This window comes from Chiloscyllium plagiosum, unplaced genomic scaffold (genome assembly GCF_037043375.1).
Source record: "Chiloscyllium plagiosum isolate Xiang-an unplaced genomic scaffold, Cpla_swu_hap1 HiC_scaffold_25, whole genome shotgun sequence".
Lineage (NCBI taxonomy): Eukaryota > Metazoa > Chordata > Chondrichthyes > Orectolobiformes > Hemiscylliidae > Chiloscyllium > Chiloscyllium plagiosum.
In genome coordinates, this window is record NW_028270163.1 from 21514325 (window position 1) to 21534333 (window position 20009).

The following is a 20009-nucleotide window of genomic DNA, read 5'->3' on the forward strand; positions in this document are numbered from 1 at the left end:
ACAGCAAGGCACATCACAATGGGAAAACAGAAGGTCCTTTCCAGTGGTGAATAGAATATGGATTTTTGAACTCTAATACAAGTCATCAATTGTAGATTGTGGCAGATCCCTCCTTCAATGCATTGACCTAAAAACTCCTTGAAACTTTCAATTAAGCATATTAACTTGAGAAAATGGCCTGTCAATGTTTAAAATACAACTGTTTACATCAATAAACAGACAATGGTTCATTTGACTGCTTTGAACATTTTTGGACCTCAATAAAAGTAATGATTTCTAGAATCCCTAATAGGCTTTGCAAATATGTCAGTGAGTGACCAACCTTGTGGAGAGTAATTCTCATTTAATCCACTTGGGACTTAAAGGAACTACAGTTTACTTCACCTCAGAATAACAAAGTAGAAATCCAAACTCATTACATTCACTTTCACTTGTGGATTGCAACCTAGCAACTGGTGAGTTTTTTGCTAAGAAATGTGCAGGAAATTCAAGTAATAGCCCATGTGTGCATGGTACCTTATACTAGAACAGAGATTGATTGAATCATGGAGTGGTAGGATAGATGTGTGTCAGATGTTTTCCCCAACATACTTTATGCCAAACCATGTTCACTCATTCCATGGAGACCACATATTTCTCAGATGGGGAGAAAGATAAAATCTGAGCATGTTGCCATTTGGCATTGTTGCAGTAACCCTCCCCTGTTTACATGGTGTTACTATTCCAACCAAACCCCTTTGGAACTTGATGCCTGATATCAAAAGAGAGGGAATGTGTTTCTGTGCTTGTAACATTTTAAGTGGTGACCATGTGGACCCATAATATGTGCGCTTCTAATGCTGTTGCCTCTCAAGAATTCCTCTGCCTTGCTTTCAACTAGGGAAGTAATGTGAACGTCTAATTAAATGCACTTAACATAATATCAATGTACATAAATGAAAAGCACAGGTGTTCCTAAGTTTAACAAGACTGTACAAGTTGAGTACAGCAGGATCTAGAAAAGCTAATCTATCTGAATTGAATTGTTACAGTAGTTCATCATAGCATATTCAAGTATTGCAGATTCTTCCTGCAACATGCTTTGACATGCTGTACTTTTATGTAACCATACCTTGTGACTGGAGAGTTTCTTATTTGGCAACCATGTGATTGTTGTCACCACTTTTCAGTACAAAATATATGTAAAAAGGACAAGTTTCCCTTTAATTCTATTATTTCACAATATGTATTTGGAGTATATATTAGTGAAGGAAGCTTACTGTTAACAAGAATTTAGTGTAAATTAAAGTTCTTTTTTAATTGGGTGTCAATTTTCTATTGGAGTGGAAGAACAGAATAGACCCTTTTTGACTGCCTAGCCATACAGCAAAATTGTATTGTAAATTATTAAGTGAGTTAATGTTCATAATGGCACCTTTTGAAAGGAAAATGACGTATTTGAAATAATTCTTGGTTCAGTTGTAATGGCATAGATGAATTGATAATATTCTTCTACATTACACCATCAATGATTTCAACAATTTGGGTAAAAATAGGAATCTAAATGAAAATAATTTTAATTTTCAGAATTTTGTTTGAATGTTGGTTGAAGTATCAACGTGAAATAAAATATAGGATCTTTTTCAGAAAATATTGGCATGGTAAATTGTCTTTCAGGAGACTTGACGTCACAATCAATGATGCGAGAACTTCATTGCTTTGCCAGTACCTGGCACCTTTTATAATTTAGTCCAAAGCCATGGTTGTGAAACTTTGTGTCACAAATATTGTGTATGCTTCTGAATCTTTGTGCAATGTTTAATATGACAATGGTGTAGCAGGGATTGTTTTCCATTGCAAAATAACTAGGTCTGGATTACCGCAGACTCTTCTTCCATTGAGTAACTGATTTAATTCTTGATGGTTTACAGCAAACTGAAATGGCTGAACATTCACTCAGTATTAACTGGGTTGTTAAGAATTCTACTTGCTTCCTTTTTTAATATTGCTGACATTTAAATGGTCAACAAGATGGTTTGGCGGCTAAACCATAGGGAGATCTGCACATCAACACTTTCTGTTCAGCTGATTCAAGCTACAGTCAGGAGTGTGTGTTCAGAGAACCATGGTTTTTTGTAGTCAACCATTTAGTTAACTGAACCTTTGTTCATGGATCATGAAGATTGTCTTTTGATGTTTGGTTAGTTTAAGGGCACCTTCAAAACATCAGTACAACATTTTAACATTCTGACTGGTGCATGACACTTGTTAGATAGATGACAAGGCTACTCTACCTAACAATTGTTGTTGGAACCAGGTAGGCTACTCCAAGAATAAAAGAGAATAGGGAGGTCTCTGGCTTGCTTCCTGTAGCAGATCTTCTAGCTTTGTGTGCTGAAATTGAAAAGTAAATGAAACAAACAAAAGACATGAAAGCAGAACTGAAGTAATGTGAAAGAACATCTATTTGCTGATGAAATCTCTGAATACCTACACCATATAAATCATATTGATGGTGTCTTCCTTTTCATCTAATAGTGAATCAGACTTCATAGTCTCTTGTTGCTTTGAAACCATTGAAATCACAACAAAACATATTATTAACTACATACTTTCTCCAAATTTTACACAACAGTTTACATTGTTGCTGTCAATGTTTATTTTCTTTGCAAATGTTAAATCAAAATGGACATTGTGTTTAAAATGGATCCTATCCAAATTTTAAAGTAGGATTCTTACGAAAAAATGTGTACACTATCACCAGAACTGCTGTATCTATTTCTGCTCAGTAACAGAATTAGCTGTCAAGCTCTGTGAATGGCACATAGAATAGTTTGTAATATTATGCTGAAAACTCCATAAAAGTTCTTTATCGCTTATTGGTAAATCAACCATAAGCAATGCACATTCCCTAGTTCTTTATAAATGTATTGAAGAGTGAATATATTTGACAATAGCTGCAAAAGGAACATAAATATTCCTGTATTTTGTGGCTATTTGATCATGCTGTATCTTCCTGCTTTTCAGAGTTCCATCTTGATCTTATTGTTAAGCCTCACAAAAATAAAAAAAGTTAGACTGTGTAATTGGTTATTTAATTAAGCTCACTTTCTGGTGCCACAGTAAGTCAGATACTGCTAATCCCAAATCATATATAGTACTAAAATGCCAGTTTAATTTTTATAACACAGAAGAGCCAATGGAAGCTGTTTTGGAGATTTTGCTGGATTGTCCTTGGAATTGTACTGCACTTGGTACAATGTTCAAATGATTTTGCATTGCCTGTTTGCAGTTAATTTGTGTCAATCACAAATTTGCTGCCAATCTGAAACTCTTGCACAATAATGTGGATTAAGTAACAGCCGAATGAGAAGACATGTGACTTATACTAGCACTAATACAATGATTGTGTAAGAGTCTTTAAATTAAGTTGCATGTTTTGATAAAACCCTTCCTGTTCAAGCAAGCCTTCAGCATGAAAACATTCCCTTAGATGTTTTAAGGCATTTTACATGGAATATAAACACAATAAATTTGTGGGGTGGAAATGGAACCCTGAATCTAAATTCCAATACTTTAAATAGCTGATCATAGTATTTTTGACGAAGGTATAATGAATATTCTTGAATAGATCAACACTATAACCTGAAATATGAATAAATAAATAGAATGCAATTCTTCCAGATAGTTGATAGCTTTTCCAACAACACTGAAAAACTATTTAATGTTGCCTAATCATTGGCAATACTTTCCCCAAGACTTTATTCCTATTCATTTTGGAATCTGTTCAGAAAATTACAGTTGTCCTGATTTTGTACACATTATCTTATAATTCAACTTGACCAAGTGGACCAATTTACAAAAATTGGATAAATCCTATGTATGTTCATTTAAATATTATCCAGATAGAATATTTCTTAGTGATCTGTTGCTTGCTAAAGTTCGGCTTCCTTTAATTAGTACAAATTTAAGAATCATATTCCCGTTGAAATGATTGTATTTACCACTAGTCAAATGCACGAAGAACATAAAATTTAAAAAAAAACTGATTGGTGGAAATAAGCTCATTGAACCCCAATTGCTGCTTTCCTACTTTGTTCCTGAGAGTATTATCAACAGTCGAGCTAAAAAGCTTTTATATTAGCTACCTTGATAGTTCTTTTGATACGAATATGTCTGTAAACTTTACATAGGCACTGAACTATATTCCCATCATAGTGAGGACTGGTTACAGCTGAAAACAAAAAGGAAACTTTGCCAGTCCCCGATACTCTCCAGTTGACTATCGTCAGTGAAGGTTCCTCTGAGAAACATTAGCAGATTAGCACAGTGCCTCTCTGCACAAAAAAAGTTTCCAATGAAGTTGGAGGACTGGATTATGAAATGACAACCTGCTATTGACAGCTTTTGTCTATCTTTGTTGCCTTTCTCGAGTTTTTAAAGATTCAGCACTTAACACTCATTTTGTATTGCATCACAGACTTTGAATTTTTCTTCTATCAAGCCTTGTGGCCTAAGGTTGATTGAGTCCAAATGTGTAGCTAATGGGCAAATTATGCAAATTGGGTACTTTACTTAAGACACATATCCAGGTATTCATAGAATTGCCTTTAATTCCTAAAGAAATCTTCAATAAATTATGAAACTGTTCTTGAAAGGTACTAATATGAATGATTCCCTAAATAGAATTCTTAAGAGGCTAACAAATGCAATATAAATTGTCTGATAGACTAATCATAATTACCCCATTAAAATATATTTCATTGGTTGCTCTCATTCTAACTAATAATATAAATTATCTTGAAGTAAGTTTATAAATTTTGGGAATCAAGATGTGCAGTCTACCATTCTTAATTCAAGGTTGATTGAATTAAGTCTCTGGTTATTATGTCTTTTTGGTGCTATGTTCCCCTCTTGTTTACATTACTCACTTCAAATGATAGATACAAATGGTTTGTCAACTTAAGAAGGATGGTGAATTTACTTTTAATAGAATCAGACTAAATAACTGAATCATGAATACTTGACATTGTGTTTAAGTCCAGCTGCAAGAAATTTGTAAATTCCCCAAAATTTCATTCCAATTGCCTTTCTCATTAATAGACATTCTGATCGAAATATACTTGGCAGCATCAGAACTTTATAGTAAGAGGTATGTGTGTAAGTATTGCTCTGAAAAGGTTGTGGTGTGCTTTCTCCTCTAAACTGCTGCAGTCCTTGTATTGATGGTGTTCCCTGAAGTTTTTCAACAAGGAATTCTTGGATTTTGATCCAGAAATAATGAATGTAGATAGTCTGAATCTGAATTTCTATGTAGATTTCTGCTGTGATCCTGGTTAAAAATCAGAGAAAATTCTGGTTTAAAATTCCATTTCTACCTTTCCTCATCAGGTTTCAATAATTTACTAGCAGAAAGCCCCTGTGAAAATACCAAGCATATATATCCCAGGCAAAGTTAAAAATCACACAACACCAGGTTATAGTCCAACAGGTTTATTTGGAAGCACTAGCTTTCAGAGCACTGCTCCTTCAACAGGCGGTTATGGAATATAAGATCACAAGACACTGAATTTACAGCAAAAATCAGCCACACCCACAAGGTAGAGCAAAACATCACCCGATCACAATGCAACACTATCCGTGCTCTCATAACCAATCACAACATTGTCATCAAATCAGCAGATAAAGAGGAGCCATCATTATTCAGAATATAAATTCTGTGTCTTACAATCTTATACTAAGAAGCCACTTGATGAAGGAGCAGTGCTCCGAAAGCTAGTGCTTTCAACCTGTTGGACTATAACCTGGTGTTGTGTGATTTTTAACTTTGTACACCCCAGTCCAACACCGGCTTCTCTACATCATATCCAAGGTGAGTGTGACTTGGAGACCTGGAGTTGATAGCGTTGTCCTTCTCAGTGGTCATGAACTGTGGGAAGCGGCATATTTAAAGTGTTCTCATGCCTTAGGATTTAATTGGCTTGATAAATTGTTCATAGATCAGTTGACTAACATACTAGTCATGTTGCCTGTCTAGGTTAATGTTGTAACTGAGGGGACTGTCTAGCTTATTGCTCCAAGTGAGACAAATGTTCATGTATCATAGCCATGTAAGATAATGTGAGTCATCTTCACGGTCACTTGTAAACGTTCTCACAGTAAGTTCTAATACATTCAGCAGTGACACATACAACATGAATAAACATGCCCTCTTGCCCCGTGCAGCGTAACATTTCCAGAAGTTGGATTTTATTTATTTTAACAAAAAATGTTTATTTATTATATGGTTGTCCCAACAAAAAATTATTATAAGTTATTCTAAACAGAATCAAACTGTGTTATTGGTTTGGCAATATGTATGAAATGGAAGTGGAAACCATCTACTTCCAACAGTATATTCTAACAATCATTGTTGTATTGCAGAAATGTACTTAAAAGTTATTTAAAATGGCAAAACGTTTATGCTCAAAGACTCAAATTTCTGTTTTGAGCAGATCAGAAAGCTGCAGCCATCTGAACATGGGCAACAGTTTTAGGGAGCATAACTTAAATCCCTATGGATTTTTTTTTGTTGAACTGCTGCAATGACTGTTGGTTGGAATAATATGTTATTCTCAATGCTGAATGTCACAACAGCATTCTGATTTTAAGGTGTTTTATATCTTTGAATAATATGTGAATGTTTCAAAACCAATTATATTCTGACAATTCAAAAAAACTGCAAATAGTTCTCATGATATGTAGCAAATATCATGGGGGACATTTTGGATTGGGCACTTTGAATGCTTTACTATTTTTTTAAACACGCGGCAAGACATCGAACAATTCTTCCGCTGCCTCCACACCTACTTCTTCAACCATATTTCTCACCCACCCTCTGACGACCTCTTCTCCCGCCTCCAACCCACCCCACCAACCTGGACACCCCGTGCTGGTCCTCGATCTCTTCATAGCCACCTGCCGCCGCGACATTAACCGCCTCAACCTCTCCACCCCTCTCACCCACTCCAACCTCTCACCTTCGGAACGTGCAGCCCTCCACTCCCTCCGTTCCAATCCCAACCTCACTATCAAACCGGCAGACAAGAGAGGCGCGGTAGTAGTTTGGCGCACCGACCTTTACACCGCTGAGGCTAAACGCCAGCTCGCGGACACCTCCTCCTACTGCCCCCTTGACCATGACCCCACCTCCCACCACCAAACCATCATCTCCCAGACAGTCCATAACCTCATCAGCTCAGGGGATCTCCCATTCACCGCCTCCAACCTCATAGTCCCACAACCCCGCACCGGCCGTTTCTACCTCCTGCCCAAAATCCACAAACCTGACTGCCCCGGCCGACCCATTGTCTCAGCCTGCTCCTGCCCCACCGAACTCATCTCTGCATACCTTGACACGGTCCTGTCCCTCTTAGTCCAAGAATTCCTTGGACATTCAGAACACCATCCACGCCCTCCACCTCCTCCATGATTTCGCTTCCCCGGTACCCAACGCCTTATCTTCACCAGGGACATCCAGTCCCTGTACACCTCCATTCCCCATCACGAAGGACTCAAAGCCCTCCGCTTCTTACTTTCCCGACGTACCAACCAGTACCCTTCCACTGACACCCTCCTTCGATTGACTGAACTGGTCCTCACTCTGAACAATTTCTCTTTCCAATCCTCCCACTTCCTCCAAACCAAAGGAGTAGCCATGGGCACCCACATGGGCCACAGCTATGCCTGCCTCTTCGTAGGATATGTGGAACAGTCCATCTTCCGCAGTTACACTGGCACCACACCCCACCTTTTCCTCCGCTACATCGGTGACTGTATCGGCGCTGCCTCGTGCTCCCACGAGGAGGTCGAACAGTTCATCCACTTTACCAACACCTTCCACCCTGACCTCAAATTTACCTGGACCGTCTCAGACTCCTCCCTCCCCTTCCTAGACCTCTCCATTTCTATATCGGACGACCGAATCAACACGGACATTTAATATAAACCGACCGACCCCCACAGCTACCTAGACTACACCTCCTCCCACCCTGTCCCCTGTAAAAACGCTATCCCATATTCCCAATTCCTTTGTCTCCGCCGGATCTGCTCCCAGGAGGACCAGTTCCAATACCGAACAACCCAGATGGCCTCCTTCTTCAAAGACCGCAATTTCCCCCCAAACGTGATCGACGATGCTCTCCACTGCATCTCCTCCACTTCCCGCTCCTCCGCCCTTGAGCCCCGCCCCTCCAATTGCCACCAGGACAGAACCCCACTGGTCCTCACCTACCACCCCACCAACCTCCATATACATCGTATCATCCGTCGTCATTTCCGCCACCTCCAAACGGACCCCAATACCAGGGATATATTTCCCTCCCCTCCCCTATCAGCGTCCCGAAAAGACCACTCCCTCCGTGACTTCCATGTCAGGTCCACACGCCCCACCAACCCAACCTCCACTCCCGGCACCTTCCCCTGCAACCACAGGAAATGCAAAACTTGCACCCACACCTCCCCCCTTACTTCCCTCAAAGGCCCCAAGGGATCCTTCCATATACGCCACAAAATTCACCTGCACCTCCACACACATCATTTACTGCATCCGCTGCACCCGATGTGGCCTCCTCTTTATTGGGGAGACAGGCTGCCTACTTGCGGAACGTTTCAGAGAACACCTCTGGGACACCCGGACCAACCAACCCAACCACCCCGTGGCTCAACACTTCAACTCCCCCTCCCACTCCACCAAGGACATGCAGGTCCTTGGACTCCTCCATCGCCAGACCATAGCAACACAACGGCTAGAGGAAGAGCGCCTCATCTTCTGCCTAGGAACCCTCCAACCACAAGGGATGAAATCAGATTTCTCCAGTTTCCTCACTTCCCCTCCCCCCACCTTGTCTCAGTCCCAACCCTTGAACTCAGCACCACTTTCCTAACCTGCAATCTTCTTCCTGACCTCTCCGCCCCCACCCCCACTCGGGCCTATCACTCTCACCTTAACCTCCTTCCACCTATCGCTTTTCCAACGCCCCTCCTCCAAGTCCCTCCTCCTTCCCTTTTATCTTAGCCTGCTTGGCACACTCTCCTCATTCCTGAAGGGCTCATGCCCAAAACGTCGATTCTCCTGCTCCTTGGATGCTGCCTGACCTGCTGCGCTTTTCCAGCAACACATTTTCAGCTCTTTTTTTAAACCGCCTGCATAATTCAATATGCAAGTCCATCAAAGTTGTAAAGAAGGTCTATCTACTCATCCTCTTTCCCCCTTCCGAGACAATTTAGCCCAGAATCCCTTTTGCTTGAGTTAAATGTATAGCTGTTTCTATTAACATTAGTTTATTTCCAATGAGGAACCAGCAAGTGCAGTTTTTGAGGCTAAGAAGAATCAACTGTCAAGCCACAAGGCTGTATTAGCAGCACTACATATATTCTACATAATTACATTTGTCAAGCATTTTTTATAATGATTTTGTGACTTTTTTAACCTAGAGTTATTTTTGAAATGGTTCTCTTCATCCAAATATCTTTCTTTTTACTTAGGGATCTGATGCCTAGAACACTGGATGGACAAATCACCATGGAGAAAACACCAAGTTACTTTGTTACGAAGGAGGTAGCTGCCCGAATCTATGCAATGTCCAAGGATGCCAAGCTAATAGTGGTGGTTCGGGATCCTGTCACAAGGGCGATTTCTGACTATACACAAACTCTCTCAAAGAAACCGGATATTCCCAGTTTTGAGAGCCTGACCTTCAAAAATAGGACTACAGGCCTGATCGACACCTCATGGAGTGCTATTCAGATTGGCATCTATGCCAAGCACCTGGAGAATTGGCTACAGTACTTCCCAATGCACCAGATTCTGTTTGTGAGTGGTGAGAGGCTGATCAGTGACCCAGCTGGAGAATTAGGCAAAGTACAAGACTTTCTGGGTCTGAAGAGAATCATCACCGACAAACATTTCTATTTCAACAAGACGAAGGGCTTCCCCTGCTTGAAGAAGCCAGAGGGCAGCAGCAAGCCCCACTGTCTGGGCAAAACTAAAGGCAGAACCCATCCCAACATTGACTCAGAGGTGGTCCAGAGGCTGAGAGACTTTTACCGGCCTTTCAACATGAAGTTTTACCAAATGACAGGACAGAATTTTGGCTGGGACTAAGGTCAATTTAACCTCATGTAATTACAAAAAAGACATGTGAATTTATTGCTATATATATATGTAACTTGTACAGAAATCTATTTTATAATAATTTATTTTTAATTCTTAAGCAATTAATTCACTAAGCTGCCTAACCACACTGTACATAGATCAGCCCATATCTTCTAACATTCCACAGTTTTTACTTACATTGCTCATTGATGGTGCTGTCATTCATCGATTTTTAAGATTTACTATCCAAAAGCACAACTTTTTGTTACGGGTATTCAGTGTTCATAGGGTCTAACAACTGAGCATTTGTCTCCTTGCCTGTCTACATTGGCTTCATGCAGAACATTCTTGCTGTGAGTATGCCAAAAAAACAAAATGTGGTCAGATGGTACAAGTCAGCGCAAAAGCTGCACAAAAATGTTGAACATAAAATCTTGTTTGCCTATTAACAAGAAGGGGAAAATATTCAACCTGTTGCCATATCTTGTTTAAAATCATTAGTTATCTCAAATATATTTAAGTCCTCTAATGAACAACAAATTACCAGTATCATGCTGCATGAGTCCTTGTTTTGTCTTCGCTGGTTAATCATAAAGCCCATGTTCTGTTCAGTCCACAGCATAACACTAGATTAGCTCATCACTCTGCAGAGTTGGTGCAAATTGAAATGCCCACACTGATTCAAAATATGCCTGAACTGTCTTCCTCCTCATCAACTTATGGCTAAAATTGGCAAGACATTTTTCCACTCCCCATTTTATTTAGACATTCATATTGTTAAATTTGATTATTTGGGTTTTGACCTCTGGATTGAACATTTTCCTCATCTCTTTAACCCTAATACCCATAACCCCTATGACAGGAAAAATAGTTACAATCATTTGATGATGACCAGCAGTGAGACTGCCATAAATGGCTTTGTATGATTACTGTAAAAATTGAGTTGTCTAGTACTTTCAGAGGCCATCTGTAATCCTGCAGGCACTCACATCTCCATGGTGTTGTCATTACATAGTTAACTTCATGATTCTACTTGTTTTTGCAGAAATATTAATTGAATTCTGAAAATGTAACATGGTTATGAAATAACAGGGAGAAGTGATGCCCTTAATTCAAAATGCAGCATGTCATATTGCTGCCTGAACCAGTTAGCTCAAATCTAAATATTGATTTGTGCAGAAAAAGGATTGTGCAAGTAAAATGGCTTGAAACTCAACTCAAATTGTGTCTGCACATTTCAAAAGTAATAAAATCTAAAGCAGGAGGACAGCCTGTATGAAAGCATGACTTATTATGTGTTCCTGTGGGATTTGACTATTTTCAAATCTTCACTGGATCATAGTGCCGTTTCAAGCCTTGAGCAAGAAATCAAAACCACAACAGTCATGATGATGAGATCTTCAATGATGTTATTCAAACTCATTTCTGTGTTGAGCTATGAACAATGTGCTGCCTTTTTCAAAAGAAAGGTGAGCTTCAATCAACATGTTTGCTATTTAGCCTACAACTACACTGATCTAGTAAGGTTAGTTAGAATTTTTGTTAATGAACAAAGCACAATTTTTCACATTTTTAAAAAATTTTGTTTTTTAAGGTTCTCACTTTGCATGGTATCCTGTTTAAACCCATAGATTCAGGTTTTTGTCTTTTGAAAGTAAAGTCATTTTTGCTTTTAAAAGCAGAAAATCTCATCCAAGGTACCACCTTTCAGTAACTACAATTGTTCAAGTACAAAATGGAAGCTATTTGTAACATGCTATGATGTCTAATGCACTGAGGCAGCAGCAAAGTGCTCTATAGCAGTTTTGCCATAAATATGAATCACATATCTGTTCAGTTCTGCCCCATGTGTAACATGACAGCATATCCAATCCATTGTCTTCCGAAGGGTAAATTTATACCTTGAAATGGTGGTTAGCTATTGTAATAGTCAATGTGGTTGAGTTTTATTCAGCCTGCATTCAAAAGTACGGATATTAGCAAATTTCTTCTGATAATATTGTACTTTAGAATAGTTAATGTGTAAAAAAAAAGTAAATCAAGTATTTTGTGGTATGTACAACAAAAAATTAATTTTACACAGATAAAATGTTTCTTTCTAGGATATTGAACAAAAGCATACTGTTTCTTATTATGAAGAAACAAATAAAATATATTTTACCAAACTGATGTTCGTTCTTTTTTCTCAATGTGAAAAAAATGTTCATAGCCTTAATATTAAGTGGCTCTTTATCTTTCAGATACAGGGAAAGTCCAATTATTTGACAATTAGGTTTATGATTCTGACATTTAGATTGTATGCTGAGTCCATTTCAAAGAAGAAAATCCTGAATGAATCTAAAAAGGCATAACAATTTATTTTAAAGTTAATTTAAAATTTGTTCACGGTCAACATCATTATTCCGAAACCACTATAACAGGAACTGAATTAATCTAAACTATTACACATCAAGAGTTTCCCTACTGAAGAAATTCGTAAGTTTTAAATAAATTGTGATGAAAACTTAAAAGTACTGCTTTTTTAATACAGTCATGTTGTTTAATGGAGATTACAAGTGGGAGCATTTGTGAAGTTTATGACTATGTTAAAAAAAATCTAGTTGTGCACAGTTCTTAGAACACTGCTTGAGAGGCTCAAAAAGAGAAGATACACAAAATGAATCATCAATGCTGCATTAATTAGGTGGGCATCTCAATCCTCTGAGAAAGATTGGATCATATTTTACCCCCTCCCATTTAAAACCAACCGAATGGGATGCTAAATAGGCAGCTCAACTAATCTGTTAGTTTAAGAATGTAGCTTAATTGATTTTCTCGAGATAATGGGATAAAGGAAATGATGAGAAGGGAAATGGTAAAATTGGCTTTTTTTTAAGGAAATGTTTTTAGTCTGTTGTTAAATATTATGATGTTATGGTCTGAGTAAGGCTATAAGGAAGTTAATGTTTTATTAAATCATCGGCTCGAATACACACCAGTTTTAATTATGTAAAATGCTTTTTGCTCACCTAGGCATAGAATTATTGTTTATTCAGAGTGAAGAAATGGCTAGCCTAAAGGTGGATAACCTTTTGAGCAAGTTAGATCAAACCGGTAGCTGCTTATTTTTCTATGATAGATGATCACAAACAACTTTATTGACACAAAGTTTTAATAAGTGCTTTAGCAGGTAAATAATTGTGGAGGATTATATTTAACAGCATTTCATGCTTTATTCCTCTTTGTGCCGTTTGTGTGTAGCTTTGAGAAATTACGGAGATAAACTGTTTGCATCTCCATGAATGTTTACACAAGTATTAATTCAGATCCCTTGGTTTGCCAGGATCAGTGACCCCTTCAAGCCCAATGATGTTTTCTACACATTGATTGAAACAGGATAATATGTAAAGTTTGGCCCAATTATATTTTAAGTGCTTAAGATAGTGAGACTGCCTCTGGAGATTTCTTACTTTATGTTTATTTTATAATGTTCAGTGTTTATAATCACACTCAGAGACAAATATGACCTTTTTCTAAAACACAGTTCTTTCACATATGATATCAATTGCTTGTAATAAGTAATGCACGGGTCTTCCTGTTTGAGGTAATCAGGGATTGCCCACTGTCATTTGTATAAACGTTGACATGTATCTATTTGCAATGCATCTTTAATGTGGAAAATTACAGATTAGGAATATATATCCCCTTAAATATTAAAATAACTTTCAGTTGTCTGTGTATTTTATAAACATTGTTATTTCCTAATGTTGAAATGTTTTTGAAGTAAAGTTGGAAAACTGTATTGAACCAAAGATTCTTTTCTTAATTCCCGGTATTTTTGAATAAAACAATAACAATTATTACAATCAGCTTTATTTTGTTATTGGTGCTGAAATATTCCCTTTCAAGGGTTAAGATTAGAAAACAAAATCAAATTTCTATCAAAACCTGCTGACTTACTGCTAAAGGACAATTTAGGAGTGATTTTGGAGGTAAGCATGTTTACACTGGTAAGAGTCTGGAAGCTAGATAAATAATTAACAGGTTGGTATTTACTGTAAGGGTGCGACTATAACTATTCATTTGATAGAATTTCTTAACTTGTACATTGACATTTCTTCAGGATTTCAACATTTTTGAGGGTGAAGAGAAAATTAGATGGTAGAGTTGGTTAACATATTTTGTGGTTTCTGGGATTTTGAGCCTAAATTCTGCCTTAAGTATTGGGATGAATTTATCTCTTTGGCTCTAAACATTGTAGTGTGAACTTAATTTCCAGTTGTCAAATGCACACAGCAGTTAAATAAGTACAGTATGAAGTAAACTTCTATTGTTTTTGGGCAGCGTGCAGATACTTTAATTCAATTCTTTTCAAACCGCGATCCACAGATTTCTGAGATGGGAATGGCAGAATTCAAGGGCAGACAGCTCTGTATTCAGTAGCAGGCACACATCTCATTGAAGCCTGAGTACATGACTGTTTTCTTAAGCATTACTAAAACACTTCTCACATGTAGAATACTCTCATAGTAAGAGCATTATAAGCTATTATAATTTAGACGGGGTTCTGTCATTACAGTACTGAGCAATTTGAGATTGGGTCCTAAAACAAAGACATTTGAGAACCAGTATCTAACCATATTATAACCGATCAGGCAGTGTTTGATGTAAACAAATGTTCATTTTAGGAATTTTTTTCAATTATCAGCATTGCCTTCTTTAATAGATCCAGGACAAAAAGTAGTTATAAAACCTGTCATGTGATTCCAATTAACATAACAGGGAATCACGATTTTAAGTTATGGATAATATAGCAGACTACCCCGCCAGTATAGGGATAAAAATTTGATCAAGAATTTCATTAACATTATGTAATGAAATAAAGCATCATTATTTTTCTTACTTCACTATCTGCAATTTATTTTCTTCCAACAAGAAGAGACATATGGGACCTCCCGGGTACACTGAGTTTCTCCAGCATTTGCTTTAGTTTTCTGGTATTTGCATTATTTTGCTTTTATTTTCTTACAAGTTTTGATTTAATAGCTATATCTTTCATCAGGATTTTATACAAGATTTATCCTATTACAATGTTGATGGATATATTAAATCTTTGGTAAATCTTGAGACAGAGTTTAACATATTTACAGACAAGGTAATTGGTTCAATTTATAATTCACTAATGGTTCGAATTAGAATTTGAGATCATATATTATTCTTTTCTGGCATTGTACTAACTGCATAAATATAAAGTGAGAGGAATTAGGTTCTAAACCGAGATGAGGAGAAACTACTTCCCTCAGAGGGTTGTGAATCTGTGGATCTCACCGTCCCAGAGTACAGTGGAGGCAGAATCAATCAATGGATTCAAAAAAGAAATACGTTTCTGATGAAAAATAGTATAAAGTAGGATAAAGGACGATGGGGAGCAGGCAGGAAAGTGGAGTTAAAACCAAGAGAAGATCAATTATGATCATGTTAAATGGCAAGTGGGCTTGAAGAGCTGAATTGCCTACTGCTGCTCCTAATTCCTATGTTCCTATTAGTTTTTTTTTAACTGTTTAATAATTTCAGTCTCAAAGACAATTTAAGTTGATGCTCTATTACTTTTGAAGACAGAAGTCAAATTGTATGAAGGCACATACAATGCTGAAGACTTAATTCTCAAGATGAAAAACACCCAAGGCTAGAAAACTGCCACTATTCAAATGATGGAGAAAGTGAAGACTGCAGATGCTGGAGATGAGAGCTGAAAAATGTGTTGCTGGAAAAACGCAGCAGGTCAGGCAGCATCCAAGGAGCAGAAGAAGGGCTTATGCCCAAAATGTCGATTCTCCTGCTCCTTGGGTGCTGCCTGACCTGCTGCGCTTTCCCAGCAACACATTTTTCAGCATTATTCACATGATGCCTGTTACCTCAGACACCATCCACAAAGTGTGTTGCTTGCCATTCATCTGCATTGTGCCAGCTTGCAAAAAAATAAGAATGAAAAGAAGTTTACCAAAAATGAACACAAGTTTATAATTTAGAATAATCACTGAAACAAAGGCATACAGCTGAAAAGTAAAGAAACTATGAGTTTGGGTTGATGTACATTTGCCCCCACCCCCCTTATATTTGTCTCTCTGAGTCACTTGACAGATAGAGATAGCAATCTGAAACAAACACAGAGAATGCTGGGGAAACGTAGTAAGTCTGGCAACATCTGTGGAGAAAGAAACAGGGTTAACATTTTGAGTCTGGAACGATTTTTTATCAATCTGCTCCATTTCAAAATGTTAAAATGTATTTCCAAACAGTGAAGAGCCCGAGGAAATACCTGAATCTGTTTTTGAATGTAATAAATTTGGCAGGATCCCAGGAATAATTATTTGGCAATCTCCAGATACATTTCTCAGCAATTAGTTTTAAATCGGCTTCTGAATATAGCTACTTGGACTGTTATGTTAAAATGAATATTGTGGCTGCTCAGACACTGACCAGTTGAGTTTCCTGTCCTTTTGGACTTAGAATAGTTGCGCCTTGGATGGTCTTATTCATGTGTGGAGCTGACTCACTCTGGGGTATATGTTAGCAGCTGTTTGGTGCTCTGGATACTATTTCCCAGATATGTTTTGAGTGAGAAGTTTGAAAAGTAAATATTCCCACTCAACCTTCTTTCCCATTATTGAAAACAGGATTTAATACCAAGTAAACTTGAATAATTCACTCTGGAATAACATTGTAGCCATGATCAAAAATAGCCAGGTTTTGGTCAGCAGTGAAAGAATAATTTATGTCTTCTGGTTCTTATTTGTTAGATATAATCAGACTTTAGAATTGGAAAGGTTGAAGATCTTTGTGTTTGTCAGTGTTTTGCTATGCTGTCTCATAAGGGGATGCATCACAGTGCCAGGGACTTGGGTTTGATTCCATTTTTTGGCGATTGTCTGGAGTTTGCATGTTCTCTCCATGTCTGCGTGTGTTTGTTTAGGATGCTCTGGTTTCCTCCCACAGTCCAAAGATGTGCAGGTTAGATACAATGACCGTGATAAATTGCCAATAATGTCCAGGGATGTCTAGGTTAGGTGAATTAGCTATGGGGAATGCAGCGTTACAGGGTTAGGGTAGAGGGTGGCTCTGGGTGAGATGCTCTTCAGAGGGTTAGTGTGGACACTATGGCCTGAATAGCCTGCTTCCACACTGTAGGAATTCTATGATAAGAAAGTTATATTACGTAGGTGTCCTGGAACATGTCTCCTGACACTCTAGGAGAAAGTGAGGACTGCAGATGCTGGAGATCAGAGCTGAAAATGTGTTGCTGGAAAAGCGCAGCAGGTCAGGCAGCATCCGAGGAGCAGGAGAATCGACGTTTTGGGCATGAGCCCTTCTTCAGGAATGCCTGAAGAAGGGCTCATGCCCGCAACGTCGATTCTCCTGCTCCTTGGATGCTGCCTGACCTGCTGCACTTTTCCAGCAACACATTTTCATGCACTGCAATAACTCAACAAGGTCCCTTCAACAGTCCTTTCCAAATCCATAACTTCTATCACCTAGAAGGATTAGTGCAGTGGTACATGGGGACACTATCACCTGCAAGATCCCCTCCAAGCCATACACCATGCTGACTTGGAAATGCATCACCATTCCTTCTAATTTTGGGTCAAAATCTTGGAACTCCATCTTACCAGCAATGTAGGTGTTTCTACACCACAAGATCTACAGTGGTTCAAGAAGGAAGCTCACCCCATCTTCTCAAGGGTAATTAGGGAAGAACAATAAATGTTGGTCCAGTTAATGTTGCCCACATCCGATGAATGAATGAAGAAAATCCCCATTAGGTCCTCATACATCTTCTGAAGAAGTTCTTCATGAATTATTTCTGGATAAGGCTAGCAGTAACGCTACCTTCCAGTGAGATGACATCTTTGGTAGACCAGTATAGCTTTATTGCTGGCTGTATCTGCCAATATCTAATCAAGCCATCCTTGGGTCTCTCACTGAGACAGTATTAGCACCCTTTTGTCTTTACTGGTCTCACCTCCAATTTGGTTCAGTTTTGGTGTGTTACATTTATTAGGTCATAAATATTTATATCTAAATTTTCTAACTTCTGTGGTGACTACTGAGGCAGGGTATCTGCCAGCAGCATTCCTCCTCCTGGCTTGTTTTCAGAATGTAATTGTAATATCGAACTCTCAATAGGAACCTCTGTCTTGCGAGTACTTTATGAAGAAGTTTCTTTTCGATCTGTGGACGATGATCACTCTGCTATGAACCATCTGCCTAAGAGATATATATGGGACGTCTCACATTCATTCACAACAGCCAAAAGCTCTTTTTCTGTAATGGCTTATTTGGTCTCATTTGAGGTTGGAGCTCTATCTAGGCCTCTCAGTATTCTATAAATCTCAATCAGATCCCCCCTCTTCCTTCTAAACTCCATCAAGTTCAGGCTCAGAATCCTCAACCACTCCTCATATGACAAGCCCGTCATCCCTGGGCACATCCTTAAGTACCTTCCCTGGACCCTTCCAAGACCAGCAAATCCTTCCTTAGCTATGGGGCACAAAACTGCTCACAATATTTCAAACCTGACCAGAGCCTGATACACCCTCAGCAGTACATCTCTGTTGTTGTTTTCTTGATGTCTTGAAATGAATGCCAAAATTGCATGTCATCCAAACCACCAACTGAAACTGCATGTTAACCTTTAAAGAATCATTAACTAGGGCTCCCAAGTCCTTTTGTGCTTCAGATTTCCAAAGCTTTCCACATTTGGAAAATAGTCCATGCCTCTATTTGTCCTACCAAAGTACATAACCTCATACTTCCCCACATTGTATTCCATCTGCCACTTCCTTGCCCACTCACTTAGACTGTTGAAGACCTTCTGCAGTCTCCACATTTCTTCAACATTACCTGTCCATCCATCGACTTTGTGTCATCTGCAAACTTAGTAAAAATGCCCTCAGTACCATTATCCAGATCATTAATATACAATGTGAATGGTTGTGGTCCCAATACTAATCCCTGTGGAACTCCACTAGTCACTGCCTACCATCCAGAATAAGATCCATTCATCCCCACTATCTGCCTTCTTCTAGTCAGCCAATTCTCTATCCATGCCAATACCTTGCCCCTAACACCATGTGCTCTTAAATTACTTAGTAGCCTCCTGTGTGACACTTTGTCAAACATTTTCTGAAATCCACTGGTTATCCTTTGTCAAACTTGATCATTACTTCGTCAAAGAATTCTAACAGATTTCTAAGGCATTACCTCCGCTTGACAAAAACGGACTCAGTCCTATTTCATCATACATTTCCAGTGCTCTGAATCTCACACTTATGAATGGACTCTAAAATGTTAACAAAGACTGAATTCAGACTAACTGGCCTATAAATTCCTGTCTTCTGTCTCCCTCTCTTTTTAATCAGGGGTGTTAGTTTTCAGTCATCTCGGACCTTCCCTGACTCCAATGATTCGTGATAAATCACCACCAATGCCTGTACAACCTTCTCAGCAATCTCCTTCAGAATTCTGGAGTATAGAATACTGGTCTGGGTGATTTGTCTACCTTCAGATCTTTCAGCCTCCCCAGCATCTTCTCCTTAGTGATGCTACTGCACTTACCTGTGTCCCCTGACTCCCTTGAATATCTGGTACGTTATTGGCATCTTCCATCATGAAGACTAATGCAAAGTACTTACTTAGTTCTTCTGTCATTTCTTTGTTCCCCATTACTACTTCTCCAGCCTCATTTTCAAATGGTCCATTGTCCACTTTTGCCTCTCTCTTATTTTTTATACAACTAAAAATAGCTCTTGCAATCTTCTTTTATATTACTAGCTAACTTGCCCTTATATTGACTAAAGAATTTGGGGAAAGTATCAAACTTAAGGAAAAATCATCTAACTGTGAAAAGGTGAATAGC

General features: G+C 38.5%; 1 protein-coding gene across 1 annotated transcript in view; it reads left to right on the plus strand.

Annotated features, from left to right (window-relative positions):
* Nucleotides 1-13959, plus strand: part of LOC122562048 (heparan sulfate glucosamine 3-O-sulfotransferase 3B1-like) — a 29726-nt gene extending 15767 nt beyond the window's left edge. Inside the window, exon 2 of the mRNA XM_043714495.2 lies at nucleotides 9505-13959. Coding sequence (XP_043570430.1) covers nucleotides 9505-10123 — 619 coding nt within the window. The 3' untranslated portion in view covers nucleotides 10124-13959. The remainder of the gene's footprint in view (nucleotides 1-9504) is intronic.
* The last annotated feature ends 6050 nt before the right edge of the window (nucleotides 13960-20009 follow it).